Source organism: Micromys minutus (assembly GCF_963924665.1).
Source record: "Micromys minutus genome assembly, chromosome: 1".
Taxonomy (NCBI): domain Eukaryota; kingdom Metazoa; phylum Chordata; class Mammalia; order Rodentia; family Muridae; genus Micromys; species Micromys minutus.
Window position 1 is genome coordinate 30,334,891 of NC_137969.1, and position 27,714 is coordinate 30,362,604.

General features: G+C 40.5%; 1 protein-coding gene across 1 annotated transcript in view; it reads left to right on the forward strand.

Annotated features, from left to right (window-relative positions):
* Positions 1-27,714, forward strand: part of LOC308422625 (uncharacterized protein) — a gene marked incomplete at both ends in the record, with an annotated part of 100,313 nt that overhangs the window by 21,515 nt on the left and 51,084 nt on the right. Inside the window, 9 exons of the mRNA XM_080919234.1 lie at positions 912-948; positions 4,270-4,336; positions 9,283-9,405; positions 9,493-9,590; positions 15,528-15,585; positions 20,102-20,208; positions 21,357-21,415; positions 24,800-24,836; positions 26,350-26,419. Coding sequence (XP_080775360.1) covers positions 912-948; positions 4,270-4,336; positions 9,283-9,405; positions 9,493-9,590; positions 15,528-15,585; positions 20,102-20,208; positions 21,357-21,415; positions 24,800-24,836; positions 26,350-26,419 — 656 coding nt within the window. The remainder of the gene's footprint in view (positions 1-911; positions 949-4,269; positions 4,337-9,282; positions 9,406-9,492; positions 9,591-15,527; positions 15,586-20,101; positions 20,209-21,356; positions 21,416-24,799; positions 24,837-26,349; positions 26,420-27,714) is intronic.

Genomic DNA, 27,714 nt, shown 5'->3' on the forward strand with positions numbered 1-27,714 from the left:
TGTGTAGGGAATTGTGCCACCCACAGTGGTGAGGTCTTCTCATCTTAGTTCACAAAGCAATCCCCACTAATTGGCCATAGGGCAACATAATCTAGAAAAGCCCTCACTGAGATTCCCTACCTAGGTGATTCTAGACTGCGTCAAGGTGACAATTAAAAGACACCATCACTTGATTATTACCATATTCTGGAAGCTTGAGCAAACTAACAGGTTTTTTTAATTTAATGTGTGTGGGTGTCTTGTATACGTCTGTGCATCATGTTCATATCATGTGCTATCAGAGGCTAGAAGGCAGCTTCAGATTCCCTGGAACTGGAGTTGCAGATGGTTGTCAGCTGCCACATGGGACCTCAGGACCTCTGGAGAAGCAGTCAACGCTCTCAACTGCTGAGCCATCCTTCCAGCTCCAATAATTCTATTTCTACATTTTTTCGAGAGAGAGCCTCCCCTGTCATGCTGCACAGGACCCACAGACTGCCCTTACACAGCATGGTTTTGCACGAAAACCTAGAGGAATTGTTTTGTAATAACAAAGTAAGAACAGAATTGTGCCTAGTGTCACCCATCCAGAAAGCCCGCAGAGCCACTTGACACGGTTGGTTTCGGCACTGCCTCTGCTGCCAGTCGGCCAGGCTTCCGTTGAGACCGTGAGGCTGTGCAGAGGCATTTAACTGTCATGGATTGCGTCCCGAGACATTTCTTTTTTCCATCTTTTGTTTGAAATACATAAGGGGTTAAGTTAAGAGCTCCCGGTGCACTAACTGCCAGCCATTGGTCTAATCGGTCTTCCTGGTGAACACTCACCAGCTGAAGTTCTAAGGAGAGTCGTGCTATGAAGAATGCCCCAGCCCTGTTTTCTTCACTTTCTATTCATTTTGTTGGTTTAAAATGTAGTTTTTCTTTATCTTTAGAAGCAGATACCTGTCCTGAATGCTACTCTAAAACAAGGTAAGATTTGATTAACTTAATTCTTTAAGGCAGTCTTTAGTGATGGAAGAGACAAGAAATGAGTTTTGTTGTGTATTCCCTGGACTAGATTCAATGAGATGTACATAATATTGCCTCTCCGAGCAGTCGCAGAAGGAAGAGAAAGTGACCCAGTAAAACTCACTTCTCATGCCAGCTGGTGATGGCACATGCCTTCAATCCCAGCACTCTGGAGACAAAGGCTGGCGGTCTGTGAGTTTGAGGCCAGCCTGGTCTACAGAGTGAGTTTCAGAACAGTCAGGGCTACACAGAGAAACTCTGTTTCACATGTCAACAACAAAAACAAACAAACAAACAAACAAAAAAGAACCGACCAACCAAAAAACACCACCAACAACAAAGAAGGAACACACTTGTCCCCATAGTTGGCCATTATCATCTGAAGGCAGATTAACTTGCTTTTAATCTTGATCCTGTGAGTGACCTGTATCCGACCTACGATTTGACTGTCTGCCTGCAGAGCTCTATGACGCTGTCTCTGCTTCCTCTGCATAGATTAAAAGGACCAAGATACAAGTCACCAATTTAGAAAGTCAAACTTAGACCTTGTGTTGTTTTTCCTCCATGTATCCACATAATCCGGGGATTTATAATAACACTGCATTGATAATCAGTGACTTGTCAGTAGTGAAAGGTTTTAGGAAGTTCTCACTAACGTGTGGGCATAGCACATAACACTGATATATAATTCTTCTACTAGAAGTAAAGAACATTTACACATTGTACAAATAATACCAAAAACTCATTGGAAGATACTTTCATTGATCTTTCTACTTACCGACATGAGCTGCCATGTCCGTCTTTCTTTCTTCTATTTTCCAACGAATATACTACTTTTATGAATGGTTACTCTGTTGTCTTCTCTTTCATTATTTTTTATATCTGACAGCTAAGTGTTCCTTTACATGTACAGTTTCAGGACTTTAGGAAATGCTGGAGACTAATCAATGCTGCCTGCGGTTACTTGAACCTGTGTTTAGAATCCTCCCCTACATGGCTGCTCTGTCAGAGCTTGGGACTAAAAGACTCTGAAATGTCTTCCTTGGCTACAGCAAGCAGCAGCAGTGAGACTCGTGACTCTTAAGTCTATGGCCAGTAGTGCCCCGCCCCCATTAGTAGATTAGTGTTTTAGCAATATGGCGGTGAGTACAGAGAAGCCCAGAGGAAAGATAAAGATGGAAATAGTAAATGGAACTCATTCCAGGTCATACATAACACCAGAGTCAACAGACAGGTTCTGTGCAGGAACTTCTGGGTGGTGCTCACAAATGGAGAAAAGGGATGAGCACTTTGGGGATTATATATTATATATATGTGATAAAGGTAATTTGGAAATCCTTAACACAGAATCTAGAAGAGCATATTAGAATAAAGAATTCAGAGGGAGGTAAGGAGAGGAAAGAGGAGAAACTTCAATAAGGATGTAACATGTGAGTGCAGAATAAATAAAAATTTAAAAAAGAAATCAAAAAGTTCTGGACAAAATTCAAGGCTTCTTCTGTTAAACGGGGCTAAAATAACTTGAACTAGTTAAAGCATCTGAACTAGGTAGCAGTGATAATTCATCCTCTCCAGTGCTAATTCACACACTGTCACCTAGGAAATGGCAAGTTGAATCTATGGCCTCGATCTAAGTCCTACCAGGCTAAGCTGAGGCCAGGTTGCTGACTGGCCCCACAGAAGGTGTTTGTCAGGCTTGAGAAATAGGGCTGCAATGTTAATGGTTTGAGTCCGTCCGACCTTTCCTCAGGATTCCATGCTTTTCCGGGACTGAGGTTTATGGTCAGAGAAAATGTGGATTAAACGCATTAGTGATTGGCTGAGTCACCGATCATGCACTGGTGTCTCATTAAGGAAAGAAATAAAAGCATGTCCCTTTGGAGTCATTTAACCAAGAACAAGTTCAGATCTGAATTCTCTATTTCATGCTCCTGTGTGTGTGTGTGTGTTTCATCCTGTGTGTATCTCTTGACACAAATACCCTTGACAAAGGTTTGTTTTGTTTTGTTTTGTTTCTATCTTTATTGAACAGCATAGAAAACATCACATGGGGCAGGGGGAATGGGACACTTTGCAGAAATTTTGACAGAGTGTGACCGAGATCAAGTCATTGACACCAACCGACCCAGATAGCAAACAGTACCACAGACCTAGCTGTTTATCAGCCAGGATCCAAATGCTGTGTTTAACATTTATGGTAAATGTTTTACTCTTGAGGATTGTGGTCAACTTCTTAATCTGCTTCGTTCAGCGAATGATACACATGTATTGTGTGGGCCAGGGCACGGGAGAATCTCTAACTTGACATCACAGCTATGCGTCAGCATAGGTTGTAAATGCTGATTACATGGGAAATCTAAGCCAAGCAAGGGTGATTGTCACATGGTTCTCTTAAAATCAGGTTAAAAAAACAGGTTGAGGACACAGTAGGACTGCAGTCTTAAGTGACCGAAAGGTGAATTGTTAACTCTGGCTGTGAGGTCCAGCAAATGAGTCTTTCAGAATGTGAAAGACTTTACCATACTGCGTTGCCACCAGAGAACATGACTGAACCCTGAAGAGGGGGATGGGGATGTGGAGAGCAGAGGAGGGAAGATATTCCTGGGGAATTAGATGCTCCATCAGGGTCCTCGCATCCTCATCCTGGAGTGTGGATGAGCCTATGAGGGGTTTTTATTGTTTAATGGTTTGTGAAGATCTGAAAATGAAGGTTATTTGAAAAAAATAATTGTTTTTTAAAATAATTTTTAATGTTTCCCTCTCTCTGAAGAGAATATGGTCAGTAATGGTGTAGACTTGTGACTTTTTTTAACTGCTGTCTTCCTCTGTGCTGTTTAAAGATGACACAGCACCCTGGCATCTTCTAGTCTATAGTTTGAACCATGAAGGATCAATATGTCCAGTTCTGAATGAATTGTAGTTGTTGGGCAGAGGGAGCACTGACTGTCTGAGCCTTGCTTCGTATTCTTTTACAGTTCAGGCAGCAAAACTGTGTGAGCCAATGGCTGGGCTTTCATTTCAGCCTTCAAGAAAGGGAGTTTGTGAAGACACATTTTTTTGAGCTTTGCCAATATATAGAGCACCGTTCTTTGGCTGTATACATGAATGAGCTACCTCTGAGTGATGGGCAGAGAGTTGAGGCAGAAAGTAGTAATTGTTTGCTTCCTTGTTTGTTTGTTTGTTGTTTTGAAAACAGAGATCAACTTTAAATATCTCATAAAAAAAATGGCACAGAAAACTTATAGCCAAATCTTCCTCTTCTTGTTTATTTTTATTCTTAAGCTTCGCCCACAGACCTAATAACTCTGAGCCCATAGAAACAGAAGATGAACCTAGCCTCAGTACCAAGGTAAAAATGTCCCTCTATGAAATTACTTTCTCTGTTTGAGTTTTTTTATGATATAGTCTTACACTTGACAATGGTCTACTCTCATATAATCATGGGCTTCTTGTTGCTTTGTTTTATTTGAGTCCTGACAGAGGCAGTGGCTCTCTGTGCAGTGAGGCTCGAGTCAGATGTGGAAAATGCATGCTGGAAAGAAGGTCACGAGGTGCCTTTTTCACAATAGAGCAAATCTGAAATTGAGCCGGAACCGTGGGAAAATACACATCGTTGTGGTTTAATTTTGTAACTGGAAGAGCTGGCTCGGTGTTAAGAGCACTTGTTGCTCTTGCAGAGGACCCAGGTTCAGTTTCCATTGTCCACATGGTGGCTTGCAAACATCTGTAACTCCAGTACTGCAGGATCTGCGGACTTCTTCTGACCTCCACAGGCATCATGCACGCACGGGGTGCACATACATACACGCAGGCAAACACTCATACACACAAAATAAAATAATGGAACAAGATTTAAAATATCTACTTGTGTGACTTTCATTATATTCACGTTTCAAAGTTGTAAGGAAACTGAAAATTTACATTGCAGCCGATAGATCAATCTGCCTTTGGTTTCAAAACTTTCCTGAATGGGGGTTCTGTGGAACTCTGACTCTATTGCCTGCTCTTGGAAGCCTTTTACCCCATTGGGTTGCCTGGTCAGCCTCACTATAAGGCTCCCACCCAGACTTACTGTATCTTGTTTTGTCTACTGTCTTTTGGAGGCCTGCTCTTTTCTGGAAGGAAGTGGAGAAGAGTAGATCTGGGGGAGAGGGAAGGTAGGGGTGCTGAGAGGAATGGAGGGAGGGGAAACTGTGGCCAGGATGTAGTGTATGAAGAAGAATCTAATTTCAATTTGAAAAATAATTTTTAAAAGTCTGTACAACCAAATACTAATACATTTTTAACCCAAATAGTCATAAGCTAGTACAAGCAGAAATTCAATAACCATAGGGTAAAACTTTAATTCCTGAAGTTTTGTGCTTAGTTTTTAATATGTGCTCAGATTCTTAGTTTCATATTCTAATGGTTTCAATTTTAGAAGGCTTTTACTTACTCATTTAAATTTTCATCTAAGTCTTCTGCACATTACGAGCCAGTAGAGGGCCAGAAACCTGTAGGCAGGTCACCTTTTATTCCTAGAATAGAATTTCACACTAAAACAGAATTTTAATATATTTCAGTGTGAAGAAACAAATAGAAAAATACTAGCAATTAACAATAATGAGCATTTTAAATGCACCCTAAATTTATTATCCTCCCTGATGTTTAAGGGTTTGTCCTCCGGGGTGGTTTGCTCTAAGGAGCTACGTCGCAAGCGAGAAGGGAGAACTTAGGAAAGGCCCTGAGAGCAAAGGCTTAGAGCATCCTCAGAGGCCTCGGATTCGAACCCTCGGTCAGTTCTCGCGCATTTCGGACCTTCTGTTTTTACTCTTGTATTCTTCCATAGTACAAACATAGTCCATACTACTGTCTGTCACCCTAAGTGCTCATCATCTCTCCCAATTAAAAGCCACAGCAAGACTTCTTTTTCCAATGCATCTTTCTCTCAGAAAAGGTTCGGTTTCATTCTGGTGTAGACAACCCGCTTTTATTTTGGCGTCTGTCACCCCGGGGCTGCATGTCTGTCTGTCATGAGTCCACTTCCATCTCAGCAGCATTTCCATTGAGAAGATTCTCAATCTGTGTTACAAAACCACAAAAATGGACCAGAAGACACAGAATTATTTAAAACGTAAAACTGATTTCCCCGCTGCAGTTCTGAGTTGTATTTTTTTTTTTTTTAACATTCACGTGGATGTGAAACAGAAGCAAGCACAGAGGAAAACAGCCAGTGAGAAAATTCAGCCTTGGCTGTTTTCTGGGAGCTGTGACCTGTTACAGAATCTACAGAACTCTCTGCAGTAGGCTTTCCTGCTGATTCATCCCTCCAGTGAAGCCATTTTGAATGACTCTGGGAAACTTTTGTTGACCTTAACTTTTTTTTATTTATTTTATTTATTTTATTTTATTTTTTTGCCTTTATTTAGTTACAACATTTTGTTCACTAACTTTTATGTGGCTTTGCTCATTTACTTTTGTCCCAGTGGTATTGTCGCCTTCTGTCTCTTTGAGACAGAGAGGAACCCATATAACCATTTGTCTTAAGTCTTTAATACACTAAGAAGCAACATCCTTATGAAGCTCAAAAGAAGGAAGGCCAAAATGAGGGTGCCTCAGTAAAGAAGAAGAAGAAGAAGAAGAAGAAGAAGAAGAAGAAGAAGAAGAAGAAGAAGAAGAAGAAGAAGAAGAAGAAGAAGAACAAGAACAAGAACAAGAACAAGAAGAACAAGAACAAGAACAAGAAGAAGAAGAACAAGAAGAAGAAGAAGAAGAAGAAGAAGAAGAAGAAGAAGAAGAAGAAGAAGAAGAAGAAGAAGGAGAAGAAGAAGGAGAAGAAGAAGGAGAAGAAGAAGGAGAAGAAGGAGAAGAAGAAGGAGAAGGAGAAGGAGAAGGAGAAGGAGAAGAAGAAGGAGAAGGAGAAGAAGAAGAAAAAGCAGTAACATTCTACATGTGCTGTGAATCCAGTGCATCAGAGGTAGATGCTACTCAGAGGCAGACTCACACACTTTGAGTCAAGAGGCCATTTGGGCAAACACAACAGGCTGTTAAATTAAATTCCTTGGTGAGCTATGAAAGGTGAGCTTTAGCCTTGGGGAACCACGTGAGTGCTACCACAAGCTAGAGGAGTGAGTGTGGAGCGGAAAAGCTCTGTGCACTGTGTCCCTGGACACTATTCTTTCAAATACCTATGCTTGCCATGAATGCTGCATGACACTGCAGAGTTTTCTGTCCATTCTCAAATAGACGCGCATGAAAATTTTTGAGGGACATGTCACTTCAAGAGACATAAATGGGCTTTGCATGACACATTGAGATGCTTTGCTGTACAGATGATCAAGCATATTAATTTAATGAAACATTCAAAATCTTCATAGTCACATGATGAAGGTTATAGTCCTAGAGATAGATAGATAGATAGATAGATAGATAGATAGATAGATAGATAGATAGATAGATGGGTGGGTGGGTGAGTGGATGGATAGATAGGACCCTTGTCCTCATGAAGCCTTTTGGTAAATGGGAAAACAAGCAAGACACCAAAATCACATGAAAAAAATACTGTGACAGAAATTCTGGTTCTGGGAACCAGCAAGTGCATGTGGGGAGGTCTGGAGAGAGAGGTGCAGCCCAAGAGGGCCAGTCAAAGGGCAGCATGGTGGAAAGGTAGTGAGGCAGATGAAGTTCCAACTACCGGTTATGTCTTCTGTAAATCATGTATTTTATAGGCACAAGGTCTTTTATAGTAAGAGTTATTTTTGTTTTTGTTAATATTAGTTTATGAGCCAATGCATTTTCTTAAAGGATTGTCATACATTCCCCTGTATTAGCTTTTTATTGGTTATGATAAGACACCATGGCCAAAGATGACTTAAGGAAGACAGAGTTTATTTTGGCTTACAGTTCCAACAGGGACAAGTATCTGTGATGGTAGCGCTGGCACACAAGAAGTGGCAGGCATGTAGCAATGAGACGAGAGCTCGCCTCTTGAACCACAAGCACAAAGCAGAGAGAGGAAGCAAACTGGTCTCAAAGCTCAGCTCAGTGACACACTTCCTCCAGCAAGGCTGTACCACCCACACCTCCAGAACAGCCACCAACAGGGGACCACGTGCTCAGAGACCCGAGACTATGGGGGACATTTTCTTTCTCCTCTTCCCCACTACCTGCATCTTACTCTCCATGCAGGTTTTTTTTTTTCTAGTTTCTTACCCATACCCATCTTTAAGAACTCTTTTCCCCCACCCCAACCATGTTCTCAGCATAAAGGAGAGTAATTACTCCAGAGGGACAAGCAGGTTTTTTTTTTCTTTTTTGATGGGATGGGAGAGAGGGGTGCTGCCACTGAATTGGACAAAGCTACTGCATTGTGTCTGCAGGAGTGGGTTTAGGGAGAAGGGGGAGCTGTCTGTGCTAGGATGGATTGGTAAGTCCTGATTGGACAGGTTGACCAGTGTAGACAAATACTGAATTTTTACTGATGGACCTTGGTGTTTAGTCTCATGAATGAGTCTGTGGCCAAATAAGGGAATGGGCCTTGGGAACTAGCTTTACAAATGTAATCTGATGCATTTTGGAGGGAGAGGTAATGGGAAAGAGCAAAACCTCCCAGCGCCATGTTTGCCATGTTCAAAGGACCCAGGTTCCATTCCCAGTGCCTGCATCGTACCCTGCCTCAATCCATAACTCCAATCCTGGGATACAATGCCCTCTGTGACCTCCGTGGATACCAGGCATGCACCGGTAAACAGACATATATACAAGCAAAACACAAACATAAATTAAATAAATCATTAAAACACAGTATAAAACAAAGTTCAAATGAATAAATTCTGAAATATTAAAGTAGAAAAGATTAAAATAAAAATAAGCAATTACAATCAAATGTGGTGTTATGCCTATGGTAGGCACTCCTAAGGGGGAGGCCTTCTTCCTCCTTCCTCTGCCTTTGTTCCCAGATGACACAGGTGGGGGTGTGGCCAAATGACAAATCTGTGTGCCCACCCAGTCAGGAAGAGTTCTGTGACCAAAGTGCTTTTTGCTACGGATGTCCCAGGTCTAATGCAAGCCTGCAAGTCACAAGTTTCTCTTTGGAGTCTTTCTGCATGATGCTTTCTGAGACCGTGGGTCTAAGTGGCTTGGAAGGCTCAGTCACCGGTGTCCTATGTGGCCATCTGTGGCGTGGGCTTCCTGTGATCCCGCATAGCTCCTGTGAGCTGTGCCACGGACCCAAGCAGCGCTGCCGATGGCAACCAGACGTCAGGATATGGGTTCTCTGGGGCTCAAACACCACCTTCTGCTTTCTTTTCTGTGCAGCCTCCTGCAGTCCAGTCCTCCATGCTCAACGAGTCTAGCCTCTGGGTTGGCTATCCTGCAGACTGGCCTGAACCCATTAAATTCTCCAGGCAGCCAGCTGTCTACAACCCAACCGAATGGCGGGTAAAACTGGCTTTAACAGGATTTTAAACTTTCCCAAAAAGATGCAGTGCTATGTTTTCAGAATAATTGATACCCTTTTTAATACAGGAAGACATGGAATCCCGGTCAGTTCCTCTAGAGGAAAGCAAACAGCAGGTCTTGCTGGGAAAGGAGGCAAACATACGGACACAGGAGCTGCGGGCCAGGTACAGGTTGTCATTTCTCTGAGTAAAACCAGCCAAGTGCCATCAGACATATTAGATTTATAGAAAAGATTTAACACGGTGATCAGATAGTTTGCAGTTTTATCTTCAATGGAACACTGGCCTGTGGCATCACCTTTAGTCTGAGAGTGTTTGCACCACCTAACAGCGTGTAAGGCCTACACACCTGCTCAATTCGTTTACCCCATCCAGAACTACAGTTGTGTAGCAGGCACCGTGGTGGGTGCCGGCAACCCCAGCACTCTGGAGGTAGAGACAGTCATGGATTTTAGGCCAGTCTTAGCTACAGAGCCAGATCCTGTCTCAAAAATCCCAGATCTGTAGTGTGGATCATTGGTAGTGCACTGGCCTTGTGTTAGAAAGCACCTGTTGTCTGCAGGAAGGCACTAAAGAAGGAAGGAAGGAGGAAAACAAGCAAGGAAGGAGGGAGGAAAGGAAGGAAAGAGAAAAAAAAAAAAAAAAAACAGGAGAAAACTGCAGTTCCAAAATCAAACAGTTCACACTAACCCGGGGTCTGCACAGCTTGGCAGACATCTTTGTCCCTCTTTGTGTATGTGATCACCGTGGACCAGGCAAAAACACTTTACTCCTCGCTATTTTCTCAGCTTCCCTTTCTCACCCTAGCAAGCGGGTCTGCTGGACCAGGAGCGACACAGGAAAAGCTCTTCCACTTTCTCTCACGTGTTTGTTTGTTTGTTTGTTTGGTGCTTTCTGCCTAAACTCTCTATGTGCCTGTGAGGAATGTCCATGAGCTCGGCCTCTCTGCCCTGCCCCATTGCCTCCCAGGACACCCATGGCCCCTCAGGCCATGGCTGTTTCTGGCCCATCATATAATTAAGCTGCATATAAATTGCTATTTGGGTCTTACCATGTATTTTCCAAAGTGTCTGAAGCTTGGAGCTGGCTCATCTGTAGTCTCAGCTCTGATTAAACTTTTCCAAAGACTGAATCCATATATAATCACAGTGGAACATTACTCAAAAGAGAATTCCAAGAAAACTAGCTCAAGACACAAAGGGAAGCCAAGTTTACGCTCCTTATGTGGGCTCCAATTAAAGGCCCCATTTCATTTCCAAACCAATTCATACTATATTCTGATTTTAGGAATACAGAAATCAGTGTATCTCTCACTTGCTCAGTCAGATCATTTCAGACAATTGTGAGAAGAGACTGAAAGGAAACTCAAGTTACAGCTATGGATACGGCTGACTTAGGGTCACTATTGCTGTGATGAAACTCCACAACCGAAACAAATTGGGGGAAGAAAGCATTTATTTGGTTTATGCTTCCACATCTCTGGTCATCATCAAAGGAAGTCAGGGCAGGAACTCACACAGGGCAGGAACCTGGAGGCAGGAGCTGATGCAGAGACCATGGAGGGGTGCTGCTTACTGACTTGCTACTCTTGGCTTGCTCAGCCTGCTTTCGTACAGAATCTAAGACCACCAGCCAAGGGATGGGCCCACCCACAGTGGGTAGGGCCCTTTCTCAACAATCACCAATTAAGAAAAGCCCCTGCTTTGTTTTGTATTATCACGTTAGTTTTCATGTGCTACATGTAGCAAAAATTGTGTGAACCAATAACCAGTTGTTTTAGTTCGGCTCTCGAGAGAGGCCGATACTAATAACTCGCATACCCAATGTCTAATCATTTTAACCCCTGAGAATATTTGGCTTCCTGCCATTCTTTGATGAGAGAAGTAGAGGCAGAGGAGGTAATTGAAAGCTTTCTTTTGTTTTTTAAGCAAAAACTTTTTAAATTTATTTTTTATTTTTACACTCCAGATTTTATTCCCCTCCCAGTCTGTACTCCGACTGTTCCACATCCCATACCTCCTCTCCCCACAAATCTTGTCTCCATGAGGATGTCCTCACCCCACCTACCCCTCCAGACCTCTAAACTCCCTGGGGCCTCCAGTCTCTTGAGGGTTAGATGCATCTTTGCTGATTTAACCCAAACCAAAGAGTCCTCTGCTGTATATGTGTTGGGGGACTCATATCAGCTGGTGTATGCTGCCTGGTTGGTGATCCAGTGTCTGAGAGATCTCGGGGGGTTCGGGTTAGTTGAGACTGCTGCTCCTCATACAGGCCCTTCTCCTCAGCTTCCTCCAGCTTTTCCTTAATTCAACCATAGGGGTCAGCAGCTTCTGCTGATTGGTTGGGTGCAAATATCTGTATCTGACTTTTGGCTAATATCCAAATATTAGTGAGTACATACCGTGTGTCTTTTTTTGGGCCTGAGTTACCTCACCCAGGATGATATTTTTTAGTTCCATCAATTTGCCTGCAAAATTCAGGATGTCCTCATTTTTAATAGCTGAGTAGTACTTCATTGTGTAAATGAACCACATTTTCTGTATCCATTATCCTGTTCTGGGACATCTGGGTTGTTTTCACCTTCTGGCTATCACAAATAAGGTAGCTATGAACATAGTGGAACATGTACCTCTGTGGCATGGTGGGGCATCTTTTGGGTATATTCCCAAGAGTGGTATTGCTAGGTCTTCAGGTATGACTATATCCAGTTTCCTGGAAAACCTCCAGCTTGATTTCCAAAGTGGTTGTATCAGTTTGCAATCCTACCAACAATGGAGGAGTGCTCCACTTTTCCACATCTTGCAATCCTATCAACAATAGAGGAGTGCTCCACTTTTCCACATCCTAGCCAACATGTCTTGTCACCTAAGGTTTTGATCTTAGTCGTTCTGATTAGTGTAAGGTGGAATCTCAGGGTCATTTTGATTTGCATTTCTCTAGTCACTAAGAACTTTGAACATTTTTAGGTGCTTCTCAGCCATTCGTGATTTCTCTGTTGTGAATTTCAGTTTAGTTCTATATCCTAATTTTTTTATTAGGTTGTTTGGGGTTTTGGTGGTTAGCTTCTTGAATTCTTTATATATGTTGGATATTAGCCCCTCTACTGGATGTGAGTTTAGTGAATTTTTTCCCCAGTCTGTAAATTGCTGGTTTGTCTTATTGACTATGTCCTTAACGTTACAGAAGCTTTCCAGTTTCATGAGGTCCCATTAATCAATTCTTGATCTTAGAACATGAGCCATTAGAGTTCTGTTTAGAAAATCTTCCCTTATGCCAATGAGTTCAAGGTTCTTTCCCACCTTCTCTTCAGTGTATCTGGTTTTATGGTGAGGTCCTTGATCCACTTGGACTTGAGCTTTCTGCAAAGTGAGAAATATGGGTCTTTTTTCATTTTTCTACATACAGATTGTGGTTAGACCAGCGCCACTTATTAAAGATGTTTTCTTTTTTTTCATCGTATATTTTTGGCTTCTTTGTCAAAGATCAAGTATGCATGAGTGTATGGTTTTATTTTGGGGTCTTAATTCTATTCCATTGATCAACCTGTCTGTCTCTGTACCAACATCATGCAGTTAATGTCACTATTTCTCTGTAGTGGAGCTTGAGGGCAGGGATGGTGATTCCCCCCAGTCATTTTTTTATTTTTAAGAATTGTTTTCACTATTCTGGGGTTTTTGCCTTTCCAGATGAATTTTTAAAAATTGTTTTTTCCATGTCTTTGAAAATTTGTGTTGGGATTTTGATGTGGATTGCATTGAATCTGTAGATTGCCTTTGGTAGGATGGCCATTTTTACTATGTTAATTCTGCCAGTCCATGAGCATGGGAGATCTCTCCATTTTCTGAGCTCTTCTTTGATTTTTTTTTTCTTGAGAGACTTGAAGTTATTGTCATATAGATCTTCCATTTGTTTGATTAGTGTTACCATAAGATAGTTTATATTATCTGTGGCTATTGTGAAAGGAATTGTTTCCCTAATTTCTTTCTCTGTTAGAATTTTTGGGGTGGTTTATGTATATTATCATATCATCTGTAAATAGTGATATTTTTATTTCTTCTTTGCCAATTTGAATCCCCTTGATCTTTTTGTTGTCATATTGTTCTAGCTAGCACTTCGGGTACTATATTGCATAGATATGGTGAGAGTGAGCAGCCTTGTCTTGTTTCTAATTTTAATGAGATTGATTCAAGTATCTACCATTTAATTTGATGTTGGCTGTTGGTCTGCTGTAAAATTGCCTTTATTATGCTTAGATATGGGCCTTAAATTCCTGATCTCTCCAATACTTTTAACATGTAAGGGTGTTGTATTTTGTCAAATGCTTTTTCTTCATCTAAGGAGATGATTATGTGATATTTTTCTTTGAGTTTATTTATATAGTGGATTATGTTAATGGATTTTTGTATATCAAACCAACCTTACATCCCTGGGATGAAGCCTACTTAATCATGGTTTTGATATGTTCTTGGATTTGATTTGCAAGAATATTATTGAGTATTTTTGCATCAATATTCATAAGTGAGATTGGTCTGAAGTTTTTTTTTGGGGGGGAGTCCTTGTGTGGTTTAGGTATCAGAGTAATTGTGGCTTCATAGAATGAACTAGGTAATGTTCATTCCTTCTGTTTATATTTTATTGAATAGTTTGAGGAATATTAGTATCAGGTCTTCTTTGAAGGTCTGGTAGAATTCTGAACTAAATCTATCTAGCCCTGGATTTTTTTTGGGGGGGTTGGGAAGTTTTTTAATGACTTCTTCTATTTCCTTATGGGATATGGGTCTATTTAGATAGTTTACCTGCTCTCAGTTTAACTTTGGTATGTGGTATCTGTCTAGAAAACCACATTTCATCTAGATTTTCCAGTTTAGTTGAGTATAGGCTTTTATAGTAGAATCTGATGATTTTTTTAAAATTTCCTCTATTTCTGTTGTTATCTCTCCCTTTTCATTTCTGATTTTGTGAATTTGGATACTGCCTCTGGGTCCTTTAGTTAGTTTGGCTAGGGTTTTATCTATCTTGCTGATTCTCTTAAAGAACCAGCTTTTGGCTTTGTTGATTCTTTGTATTGTTCTCTTTCTTTCTATTTGGTTGATTTCAGCCCTGAGTTTAACTGTTTCCTGCCTTCTTCTCTTCTTGGGTGAGTTTGCTTCTTTTTATTCTAGAGCTCTCGAGTGTGCTGATAAGTTGCTTCTATAAGATCTCTTCAGTTTCTTTACCAGGGCACTTAGTGCTATGAAGTTTCCTCTTAGCACTGCTTTCATTGTGTCCCATAAATTTGGGTATGATGTGTCAACATTTTCATTAAATTCCAGGAAGTCTTTAATTTCTTTCTTCCCTGACCAAATTATCATTGAGTAGACTATATTTTAGCTTCCATGTTTATGTGGGCTTTCTGTTGTTTTTGCTGTTATTGAAGACCAGTCTTAGGCCACAGTGGCCTGATAGGGTGCATGGGATTATTTAAATCTTCGATTGAGGGTTGTTTTGTGACCAAATATATGGTTAGCTTTGGAGAAGCTACCATGAGGTGCTGAGAAAAGATGTATTTTTTTTGTTTGTTTTTGTTTTTGGGGTGAAATGTTCTTATGCATATAAGAAACACACTTAAATAACAAAGACAGACACTATCTCAGAGTAAAAGGATGGAAAAGGGTCTTTCAAGCAAATGCTCCCAAGAATCAAGCTGGAATTGCCATCCTAATATCCAATAAAATAGACTTTAAACCAAAAGTTATCAAGCATGATAAGGAAAGACACTTCATATTCATCAAAGGGAAAATCCACCAAGAGAAAGTCTCAATTCCGAATATCTATGCCCCAAATGCAAGGGTACCCACAATTCATAAAAGAAACTTTACTAAAGCTCAAATCACACGATATTAGTGGGAGACTTCAACACCCCACTCTCACCAATGGACAGGTCATTATAACAGAAACTAAACAGAGACACAGTGAAATGAATATAGGTTACAAACCAAATGAATTTAACAGGTATCTACAAAAACCAACTTTTAAATATACAAATAAAAGTACATTTAGTACACATGCTCCAGAATTCTTTAACAAGCAGAACTCATGCCTATTGTGTGCTTCACTCTGAAGGGTTTTCAAGGAGCCTGGTGCCAATGATTCCAACATTCCAGCAAAAGAGAATGTTAAGGTAAAATGCTGTTTTATTAGGTTACTTTTCTTGTTCTGAATCCAGATTTTTCAGTATTTGTCCTAAGTTATTACAGCACCTTCTCTATTATCATTTTTATGTAGAATGTTTGTCAGAAAAAAACCTTCCTATAAAATTCTGTGTAGTTGATTTGTTTAGGGTTTTTTGGTTTTGACACATGGTCTCTCTGTGTGTCAGCAGTTCTCAACCTGTGTGTGACAGCCCCTTTGTTCTCAACCTGTGGGTTACAGCCCCTTTGTTCTCAACCTGTGTGTGACAGCCCCTTTGTTCTCAGCCTGTGAGTTACAACCCCTTTGTCCTCAACCTGTAGGTTACAGCCCCTTTGTTCTCAACCTGTAGGTTACAGCCCCTTTGGGGCAGAATGATCCTTTCACAGATTGAATATCAAATGTCCTTCATATATTTACTTTATAATTCAAATAGTAGTAAAAAATCCAGTTATGAAGTAGGAACAAAACTAAATTTTTGGTTGGGAGTCACCACAACATGAGGAACTATATTAAAGGGTCACAGCATTAGGAAAGTTGAGAACCTCTGTTCTATGTGGCCCTGGCTATCTTAGAACTCACTATAAAGACCAGGCTGACCTCAAGCTCACAGAGATCCTTCTGCCTCTGTTTCCTGAGTTCTGGAATTAAAAGTATTTGGCCTTTTTAATTTTGATGAAAGCCAAAGAGACAGTAAACACTTGGAGCCATAAGAGTTGAAATAATGGCCCAGAAATGCAAAATGACAGGGAAGTAGTTTACTGACATGTCTTAGTTAAATTTCAATTGTTGTAGAGAAATACCATGACCAAAGTAACTTATAAAACAAACTGTTTAATTTGGATCTCATAGTTCCAGAGAGTTAGTGAAGAGCATGGTGGGAAACATGTCAGCAGGCAGCAGGCAGGAAGGCATGGCACTAGAGCTGTAACTGAGAGCTCACATGTTGGCCACAAGCAGAGGCAGAGAGAGCTAGCTGCATATGGCATGGGCTTTAGAAATCTCAGAGCCCACCCCTAGTGACACACCTTTTCCAACAAACCACACTACTGAACCCTTCCCAAACAGTTTCACCAACTGGAGATCAATCATTCAAACATATGGGTTTATAGGGAATGTTTTTATTCCACCACAGTAAATAAAAGTGAAAACTGAGCAAAGATTATTGGGATACATAAATATTATTGTGATTTTTAAAGTTGTATTATTGACTTATTCAACATTTATGTCTAAAATCTATTAAATTAGTTGTCACAATGATCAATGAACATGCCTTTGTCTGCAAAGTAAAGCTACATAGCAGAGAGCCTGGGGGTGTATTCCCTGCAGCACTTTTTATTTTAGTTTGAAGAGAGCTTATTCCCTGTTTTGATGCTATTTTCAGATTAATAAGAACATTGTGGAAACGAAGACATGTATACACATTTTATCAGTATTTTCATACAAATGAAATATACTGTTTTTTCTAAGTTGTTAATTTAAAATTATGTTTGATGTCTTACCCAGCTGTGAACCCTGTGAACTATAGTAATGACCAGTGTGGCAAGACAGGCCCATGGGTGCAGTAATGGCATGAATGTTAAGGGGGTAACCAATTCCTTTCTAATTGGATGTAAAGTGTGCTCCACAAGAGAAACCACATGCCTAGTACTGTAAATATAGCTAAGATTCTGTGGGTAGGAGTTTATAGGCCCCTGGGGTGGACCTACTATTATCATTACCTATGAATATAGTATTAAATTGCCCTCTGAATCTACATCTCTCTACCCATAGATGAGTGAGGCTCTTCAGCTCCATCAGAGGAGTGTCTTTGTGCTGTTGATAAAGTGCAGAGAATAAGTGTCTGAGGAGTACTCAACTGAGACATCTATAACACACCCTGTCTCCAAAGCTTGGGGCATGTGCCAGAAGGCAGGTGGTTAAGAGTCACAGGTCTGAGGGAACCAGAGTAAAGCAGTGACATGTGAACATGAGAGGACTCATGAATTCAAACAGCAGTGTCTGTCTGCATAAGACTTGTGCGAGATCTAGCCAATTCAACCATGTTAGCACAGAGAGGGAAAAGGCCCATCACCTTCCTCCCCCAGCTCCTAACTGAGGATCTATTTGTAGGAGTTAATAGCTCCTGAGGAATGGACAGTCAACTGTCTTTAAGCATGTGGCTTCTGGTAGGACAACCATGCCCAGCACTTTTCATGATGCTTCTTCTAAAGGCAGTCAGACTGAGAATGAAAAACTGCCATCTCAGCTAAGAATACTGAGCACGTTTTCAAGAGTCCATTGACCATTTGTGTGTCTTCTGAGAACCATCTATTTGGTTCATCAGCCTATTGGTAGACTGAATGATTGTTCTTGCTAATGCTGTTTTTGTAGTTCTTTAATATATACCCCACATGCTAAACCGATGTCTAATACACCGCTAGCAAAGACTCTTTACCCCTCTGTAGGCTGCCTCCTCTCTCTGGCAACTGCCCTCTTCACTGCTCAGTATTTTGATAGCATAGTGTCCCATCTATTGGTCTCTACAATACTAGTGTCTTGTGTGAAAAGAAACCCCGTACTAATTCTTACATGGCATTGAAGTGTTTTCCCCCAACATTTTTCAGTTTGTCATTAAGGTCTTGAGTCTATTTTGAGTTGATGACTGTGTTGAGTAAGATGTATGGATTGTAGACCTTAAATCATTAATAACTCAAGAGCCAAGAAGACAGCCCTGTGGCAATTTTTGGTATTTAAAAACCATTATGTTCAATCTATACACAACAAGAAAACTTTGACTACTTCCATGTTATGTTTTGTTTTACATGTACTTATGCTCATGGTAACTAGTAAGATTTCAATGCATACTATCAAACCTTTAAAAAAAATCAAGTACTGACAAAAATATATTCATATTTATTCCAAAATGCTCTTAAAAATTTGTACATGTATCTCTCTTTTTTTTAAAATAAAGTTGTAAGGAAAAAAACTGTAAAAAAAAAAAAAAAAAAAAAGTACGGATTTTTGTTCCTAGCTTCTAACTGTGAGGACCCAGCACTCTAAGCACCATTGGTTAAAGACCATTTTTTCCTCCAGTGTATGTCTTTGACAATTTTATAAACAATAAGTGGCCTTATGTGCCTGGGTTTATATGTGCATGCTGTATTCTATTCCAGTGTTTCATGTGTTTGTCTTTGTTTTAATTATTTGTTTTTATGTACATGGGTGTTCTGCCCACATGTATTGACACCACATGTATGCAGTCTCCCTCAGAGGCCAGAAAAAGAGCTTGGGTTACAGGAAGCTGGCATTGTAGGTAGTTGTGAGCTGCTATATGTCTGCTGGGACCCCAGCAAGGGCAGCAAGCACTCATAACTGTGAAGGCATCTCTCCAGACCCCTCATGTCTGTCTCTATGCCAGTGGGATGCTGTTTTTGTTGATATGATTTTGTAATAGATAACAGGATTAGTCACTGAGATGCCTTTAGGGTTTTTTTTTTTCTAAGCATTGTTTGTTTATTGGAAACCCAGATGAATTTTAGCAGTTTCTTCCTGTACCGATGAATGTCATTGGGATTTTGTATTGAGTCTTTAGATCACTTTTGGTGAACTGTCAGTTTTTCACAATGTTAAATTGTGATCGTGACAGGTCTTTCCCTTGTCTAGCGTCTTCTTCAAACCCTTCTGTGTCTTCTTTTCCTTATAGAAGTCTTAACCTCCTCTGTGGGGTTTATTTTTTTTGGTAATTTTGTCTTTTAAGCTGTTGAGAAAGGACTTTCTTTTACTTGTTTGTTGGCATGTAAGAAAGCTACTGATTTTTACCTGTTGATTTTATATCCCAATAATTTGCTGGAAGTGTTTACTGAGCCTAAGTGTTTCCTGGTGAAACTCAGTTTCCTTGCTAAGCTATACTTCCATGTTGGTGACCCCCATTTATGCTTCTGATTTTCTCTGCCATCTTGCTAGCTGCTTCCTCTGTGCTGTTGGCCTCTGGGTCCTGAAGAACCCATCTGCTTGATTCATTCTTTTTCAGGTCATCAACCATTTTTGCCAGAAACTTTTACAACTTGCTTCTTCTAGTCTAGCCTTTCAAGAATCTTTGATTCCCATCTAAAGAACTATGATGGGGTTGAAGGAGCCCTGTTGCTTTGCCTTTCCATGTTTCATGTAACGACAACACATGAGATTATTTCATCGCTAATTGACCTGTTCATGGCAGAGTGTCTGCTTCATCCACACCCTCCACTGGGCTTGAGCTAGTGAGGTTTGTGCCTTGGGTGTGGCCCCTGTTCCCTCCGCTTCACAGGGGACAGTATTCAGCTTCTCCATCAATCCTTGTTTTTCTCTTCTTTTACTGGGTGACTCTGTGTTTGAGATACAACCCTTTTTTCTTATTCCAACTCTCCTTCATGAACTGAGTTTTGAGGGTAGCTGGTGTAATGGCCCAATAGCATCTCACAGGGAAGAAACATCACATGTTGAATATGTGGCATTTTCCGAGTGACTGAGTTACTATTTTGTTTGCACAGGATGAACTGGTGTCACTTTTAGCCTCTCTGGAGGAAAATAAATCACAGATGGAAGAATTTCCAGTAACCGAAGCCACCAAGTTCCAGAGAGATGTCAAGCTGGAGAGGTGCCCCTGTTTCCCCCTTTCTCTACGTAACAGCCTTTCCGGCACTCTGGAGTGACTGCAGTCAGCCCTGAGAGCGATCTGAAGACTAGACAGGGACAAACTTCATTTCTAGCTTATGAGATATAAGTATCAGAACAAAGCATGAGTAATTCATACATGAACTACTCATTGCGGGCACAAAGCAATGTGTTGAAAAGGACTGATGTCCTGCTTTGCGGATGCACAGTTCTCCTTACTCAGTCTGGTCTCACATCATGTGATGCTAAAGGAGTCCACATTAGTTTTATGAATGTTGTAAAATACAGGCTCATGCATATTTACTCAACACTGAGTTTATGTCTTATTGTCGCTTCCATCGCTGGGTTCTGACACATGTCCTATGAAAGTATGTTGTCACACACAGCGGGGATTGAAAATCACTCTGGGGAGTTGGAGAGATGGCTCAATGGTTAAGAGCTCTGACTGCTCTTCCAGGGGTCCCTAGTTCAATTCCCAGCAACCACATGGTGGCTCACTGCCATCTGTAATACCCTTTTCTGGTGTCTGAAGACAGCTGCAATGTACTCATATACATAAATAAATAATTATTTTTAGAAAAGAAAAGAAAATCACTCTGTGATTTGGGTGTCTATGCTTCAGATGACTGTCTCTGAGGAGCAGTCACCCGATGGCATCTCTGAGTGATCATTGACTGTGATCACCAGGATCCATTTAGGTCTTTTTACATTGTTTATAGTGTCTTAGATTTTATGTGTAGTGAGCACAGGAAGTTGGAGTAAAGTGTCTTTATTTACATTAACCATGCTTCAGTGGACATAAGCAATATGCAAATGGCAACAAAAATACAACAGGTTGAGCTCCACACAGAGTGCACTTGGTTCCTGGATTTCACACTTGCTAGATGCATGTCCTTGAGACATGGATTAGTGGCCAAATCACCTTTAATCTTGTTTTAATCTTGTCTTTATGTGTTTGTTTAATTGCAAATGCCATAAGAACTTGAAGAACTTGCACGTTTGGAGTATAGGAACAGCTTCTCTAGTATTTAATTAACATTCTTTAAGGAATTTAAAGTTTTAGCTAAATATTTTTATATTTCTACAAAAACAGTAGTTAATGCTTCTCATTTTTCTCACTTGTGAAAAAAGACAAGGTGTTTTAGAATTTGAAGAAAAGGGACTTGAAATTTGCCAAGACAGCAATCTAGGTAAGACCTGGAATAGGAATTATTCTAGACAATCCTTCCTTTTATTTCAAAAAAAAAAAAAAAAAAGAGCAAGAATTAAGTTAAATCATGAAAGTGTTAAATCACAAAGTGAACATATGAAATGATTTTGTATATTTAAATTACTTTCTAGAATCTGAGTTTTTTTTTTAATGAGTTCATCATTAAGTATATTTTGCTTTCTGAAACAAAATCTTTTTTTTGTGTGTGTGTTCTTGGGATTGAACCTAGAGCTTCCCAGATTCTGGATAAGTACTCTCTCACCAACATATATCACTGTCTTCTATAGTTTCTTTTACTACTGTTTATGGGTGTAAGTTCTGATGGGATGCTTTTCTTATGTGCAAAGAACTTTACTTCTTTCTTTGGGGGGTATGCAGTAGAATAAGAATGGCCACAGAGAATGGTACTATGCTGTAAACGCCAGGAGAAACATGGCCATCCTGCTAAGTTACATTCAGACACACACTTGCAAAAATGGGTGGGGGATACATTCTTAAGAATTTATACTTTATAAAATGGCCATCACAATCACTTTTATACCTATCTTGCCATTGGAAATAAGAATAGTTTCAGTTTCCTTTTCTGTTGCTGTGATAAAGCAAGTCTGACCAAAGGCAACTTATAGGAGAAAATGGGCTGATTTAGCTGACACTATTAGAGTTCAGGCCATTGCTGAGGAATTCACAGCAGGAACTCAGGTAGAAACTATGAAGGGACACCGGTCACTGGCTCACTCACTGGCTCATGCTCAGCTAGCATTCTTATACAGCCCAGGCCCACTTGCCTAGGGATGAGGCCGCCCACTGTGGGCTGGGTCCTTCCACATCAATCATCAATCAAGACAATCTCTCACATACATGGCCACAGATAATGTGATGTAGACAATTCTTCAATTGAGACTCCTTTATGAGACTCTAGGTTGTGTTAAGTTGACAGCTGACACTCAGTAGGACAAAACTGAGTAAGAGACATTGTTAAACCTGAAAGAATGCATGAGATGAATATAAGCATATACTGTAAGTTTATAACCTAGCAAAGTTTCTTTTGGAAATCTTTACATTTTAACATATTTGTCTTATTTGCTATTAATGGGCCTTGAGCCTAACACTTTTTATTAATGTGAAGAGACAACATGACCAAAACAACTTATAGAAGAAAAAAAAAAACTGTTTGGGGTTTACAGCTTCAGAGAGTTAGAGTCTCTAACCATCATAGCAGAGAACGTGGGAGCAGGCAGGGAGACATGGTGCTGGAGTGTCAGTTGAGAGTTTACACCTTAATTCACAAGTGTGAGATAGCAAGAACTAACTAGGAGTGGCAGGAAATTTTGAAACCTCAAATCCTGCCCCAGGTGACACACCTCTCCCAACAAGGCCACACCTCCTAATCCTTCCCATACAGTTTCAACTGGGGAACAAGTATTCAAACATGTGAGCCTGTGTGTGTGTGTGTGTGTGTGTGTGTGTGTGTGTGTGTGTGTGTGTGTAAAGCACTCTGCTATATCTGTTACCTTACTTTTCTATGAATATACTAGACTATCCTGAGAAATACTAAGAGAGTTCTGACACTTATTTTTCATGCTTTAGAGGATGTTTAAAGTTTTCTTTATATAGAGAGCACCCCCTCCTGGCCCATTCTGAAGCTTAAATGAGATGATAGTTTTATTTCTGTAGCTGCCCTATCAGATAGCAACTTTCTCTTCCTCAATGATGCATCTCAAGCTTAAAGATGGTGAGGAGTGGGTAAATCAACACAGAATGGTCTTCCCATGAAATAGTGGGTAAATCATCACAGAGTGGCCTCCCCATTAAATAGTTCCATGGGGGACAAAGTGAGATATTTGCATCACACACAAGATAGAGAACATAGCTATAACTGAGCATTGCTATTAGCTTTTCCTAGTAAGAGCAAGTGTATTGATGTCTCTTCTGCTAGAATCTGGAAACTAAAAAAGATCCTTGCTCCTTGTCTTAGCTAGGATTTCAATTGCTGCAACAAAACACTATGTCCAAAAGGCAAGTTAGGGAGGAAAGGGTTTATTCAGCTTACCCTTCCACAACCGTGTGCATCACTGAAGGAAGTCAGGATAGGAACTCACACAGGGCAGGAACCTGGGGGCAGGAGCTCGTGCGGGGGCCACAGAGGGATGCTGCTTATTGGATTGTTTACCCTGGCTTGCTCAGCCCACTTGCTTACAGAATGCAGGACCACCATTCCAGGAATAGAACCACCTCGAATGGGCTTAACTGTCACCAGTCAATTGCTAAAGAGAAAAATCCTTACAGCTAGATCTTATGGAAGCATTTTGTCACTTGAGGTCCCCCTCCTTTCAGATGACTCTAGTTGACATAAGACCAGTCAGCACATTCCTCCTCTGCCCATCATGTTTTGCAAAGTTTCAAAGGACCACAGCCATTCATCGATGCCGCTTTTGGCGGAATTTATCTGAAGCCGAGCAGCTTCCTCAAACTCCCCAGAAGTTGTGTTGTGTCCTAACAAAACAAGTTCATAGAGAGGAGAGGTGACTCAGTCACGACTCTGATTGCTCTTCCTGAGGACCTGGGTTCAATTGTCACCATTCAGATGATGGCTCAGAATCATCTGTGATTCAAGTTCCAGGGCATCCAGTGCCTTCTTCTGGCCTCTGCAAGGACCAGACATACACGTGGTGTACAGACTTGCATGTGAGCAAAGCACTTGCACACTTAAAAACGAAAAATAGTCTAAAATAAAAAGTAAGTGCATGCTCTTAGCTCTGCTTCTCCTGCCATTATCCCCAAAGAGTCATACTGCCTGTGTATGACACCAACAGCCTCTCATACTGACCCTGCCAACTGGCCTTGTCTTCCGCCCTGATGGTTACACTTACAGTCTGGCTACTGAACATGGTCGTTTACATTTAGGTATTAAATTTTGACAAGTTTATTTCTCTCCTGATTTGAATTACACAAAGTAGTGGTAGTATGAGTTTTTAAAAAGTGGAGTGTCTATCATTAGAATGCTCTTGATGCAAGGCTTCAAATTTATTATTATACAATCATCAAACAATCATCAAATAATCCTCAGTTATACCATTTAATATGTTTACACTTTATACATATATATTATACACACACACACACACACACACACACACACACACATATATATATACATACATGTACACCTGTTTTTCAAAACAGGGTTTGTGTGTATAGCCTTGGCTGTTCTGGAACTAACTCTGTAAACCAGGCTGGCCTCAGAATTCACAGAGATCTACCTGCCTCTGCCTCCTGAGTGCTGGGATCAAAGGCATATGCTCTAGGCTTTCTTTTCTATTATTTTATACTGCTGATTAACAATATTTCTTTCCTTTACCTTTAGAAGCAGCTGAAATTACTGAGTCCTATTCAATACTAAGGTAGGATTTTAAAGATGAAGTGCAGAAAACAAAAAGAAGTAGCTATTTGTTAATAACTCAGCTCACTGCCACAGAATGTGCTTGGCACTGGCTGTTGTGTAGTCATAACAATGTGTTTGCAGAGCATGCACACTGTCTGTCACATCCAGCTTTCCTCGGCTAGGTGGCTGTCACTGAGGGGCTCATGATCCCACAATTGCCAGGAAGCTGATCCAGGGAACTAGCCTGCACATTTTCTCAGTGCCTTTTCCTGCTCTTCGGTATAGGAATAGGACCAAGAAACTGCCTTGTAAGAGGTCAACTCCGGGTGTGTGGACTCTAATCATGGTCTTAAAATTCTTACGGCTGCAGTCAGAACCAAGGCCTGTTTGAACCAGTGAACGTTCCAGGGTAGATCTCAAGCCTGTGATGCTCAGACCTTCAACTGCATACAGATCAAAATCATGCAACGTCTGTAGAGGAATTATTTTTCTGGAAGCAAACCATGTCTACATGCAGACACTGTTCAGCCAACAATATTTTAAAATGTCCAAAAGCTTATGTGAATTATTTCTGTTACTGAGTCCCTATCCGTTTCCCTCTTGAGCTACAACTGTTGCTTCCTTGACTGATCTGTCCTCCTCAGTGACCACAGTTGCTGCTGCTCTTCTCTTCCTGCGTGGCTTTGCCTTCAGTCCTTTGCTTGTGTAGACCCTATTGCAAGTCTACACAGTATCAGGACTTTGGGGACTTCCTGAAGGCAGCAGGAATGAAATCCAACCTCGTGTTCCTTACACCTAAAGCCCGTGGCCTTTATTTATCATTTATTTATTCATGCTTTAAAGGTGACGTACGTGAGAACTAGAAATCCATCGCAGATGAGAGAGCATGTAACAAGCAGATCCATGGTAGTTATAAGACGGAGTGACAGCGAAGGGGAGCTTTTAGAGGCTCAGATGTGCTTTTGGTAACACTGATGACTTTAGAATATTTGGAGTCTACATCAACTGGATCATGATGATACAGGAGTCTGGGACATATTTATTAAGTTTGATACAGTCTCCTGCACTCGGGGACACATCTCAGTTTTCTAAAAATGTCACTTCTATATTTTGCATTTCATAGCAATCCACATTTGACCTTAGTTGTATAACATACTCATGATTATTTGAGTATAATAATATCAGTATAGCGTTCTCAGTTCCTATTAAAACTACAAATGAATAGTTTTTGACATGTGACTTTATTAAAGAGAAATGTTTTTGCTATGTGTTTAGTAGATTAGAAGAGTATTATATTTGATAAACATTCAAATTACAGATGTTCTTCATAAAGACCAGTGCAAAAACATTACTATGTTCTTTGAGAAAAATAAGATATTTACAGTGTAAAATGGATTTGTTGAACCTCAATATAGAAAAGTAGATTTTCTATCTAGCACAGTTTCAGTGTGCTCTACCCAATTCCAGATGAAGTTAGAGGAGAGATTTTAAAGAACAGAGCTCACCCACTTTTATACATTTTTGTTCTGAAGGTTCGCCACCAAACCTGATGTTAGTGACCCCGAGCCCACAAGAAAGGATGAATATAAGTTTGATACGAAGGTAAAATTCTTTGAGAAGTTGATCTTCTTGTTCTGAGTATTGACTGTTTTAGAATTTGTTCTTAAATTCAACAACAATCTACTTATTCCTTTATACCGCACACTGATCAGAGGAAACATTTTACATAGAATTAGTCAGTAGGTTTGTACCTGGGTCCCTCACAAAAGAAAAATATTCTTGGTCAGCAAGGCTTGAATGAAGAAGTGACAAGAGAAAAACAAAGTGATGTGAATCTTAAATTCAGCCAACTTTCCTCAGGATAAAGAAAAATTAAAGTTTGGGGGAGGATTTGTGGAACAAATATACCTTTGTGCCACTTTTAAATGATGCCAATACAACTTTTGTTAAACTCGTGACTACAGAAAGATCTAGTCACAGGCCAGAGGGTTTGCTCAGTGGTTAAGAGCATACTCTGCTTTTGCAGAGGACCCAGGTTTGGTTCCTAGTGCCACATGGTGCCTCACAGCCACCTGTAACCCCAGTTACAGGGCATCAGATGCCTTTTCTGAGATCTCCAGGCATCAGGCATATATATGGTGCCCAGGCATGCACGGAGGTAAAATATTTATACACACAAAATAAATTAAAATTTTTGATATAGTCACTTATCATATAATGAGGGAATTTCCTAGTGTCTCATGGTTCTAACTAGCAGAGATGTATAAACTTTTATTCCTTAAATTGTGTGTGTGCGCGTGTCCACATGTCTGTGTGTTCTTGCCCATGGAAGTGAGAGAGGTGGATCCTCTGGAGCTGGGAGTTAAGTTGTGTGTGGGTTGTGTGAACCACCTGGTGTGGGCTGGGAAGCCACCCTCAGAAGCACCTCTAGAAGAACAACAGTGCTCTTAACTAGTGAGCCATCTTTCCAGCCCTTAGTATGGTACATTTAGAAAATTAATTGCATCATAAAAAGTATAAGTATTATTTGCAGCATAGTGAAGAAAGTGTCAGCTGTGTTCATGCATTCCACCATGGGGGTGTTGTTGTCAAGATGAGTGCCACACATGTGGTAGGAAGTCCAGCTACTGAGCCCCACTCTCAGCACTAGAGAAGACTCTTCATCTGTGACGCTTCAAAAACATAGATGTTGTATTTTCGTGTGTGCAGTTCAAATTTGACTTCTCATAATAATACACATTAAATAGACAAATCGTTAAAAAAAAAACAACGAAATGCCTAAACCTATAATCTAGAAAATACAAAATTATTTTATTTGAACCTATCATTAAAGGTTTGGTTATAGACACAGGTTTGTATTTTCGGTTTTTGTCTTTCTATCTGTTCCCCTCCTCAAT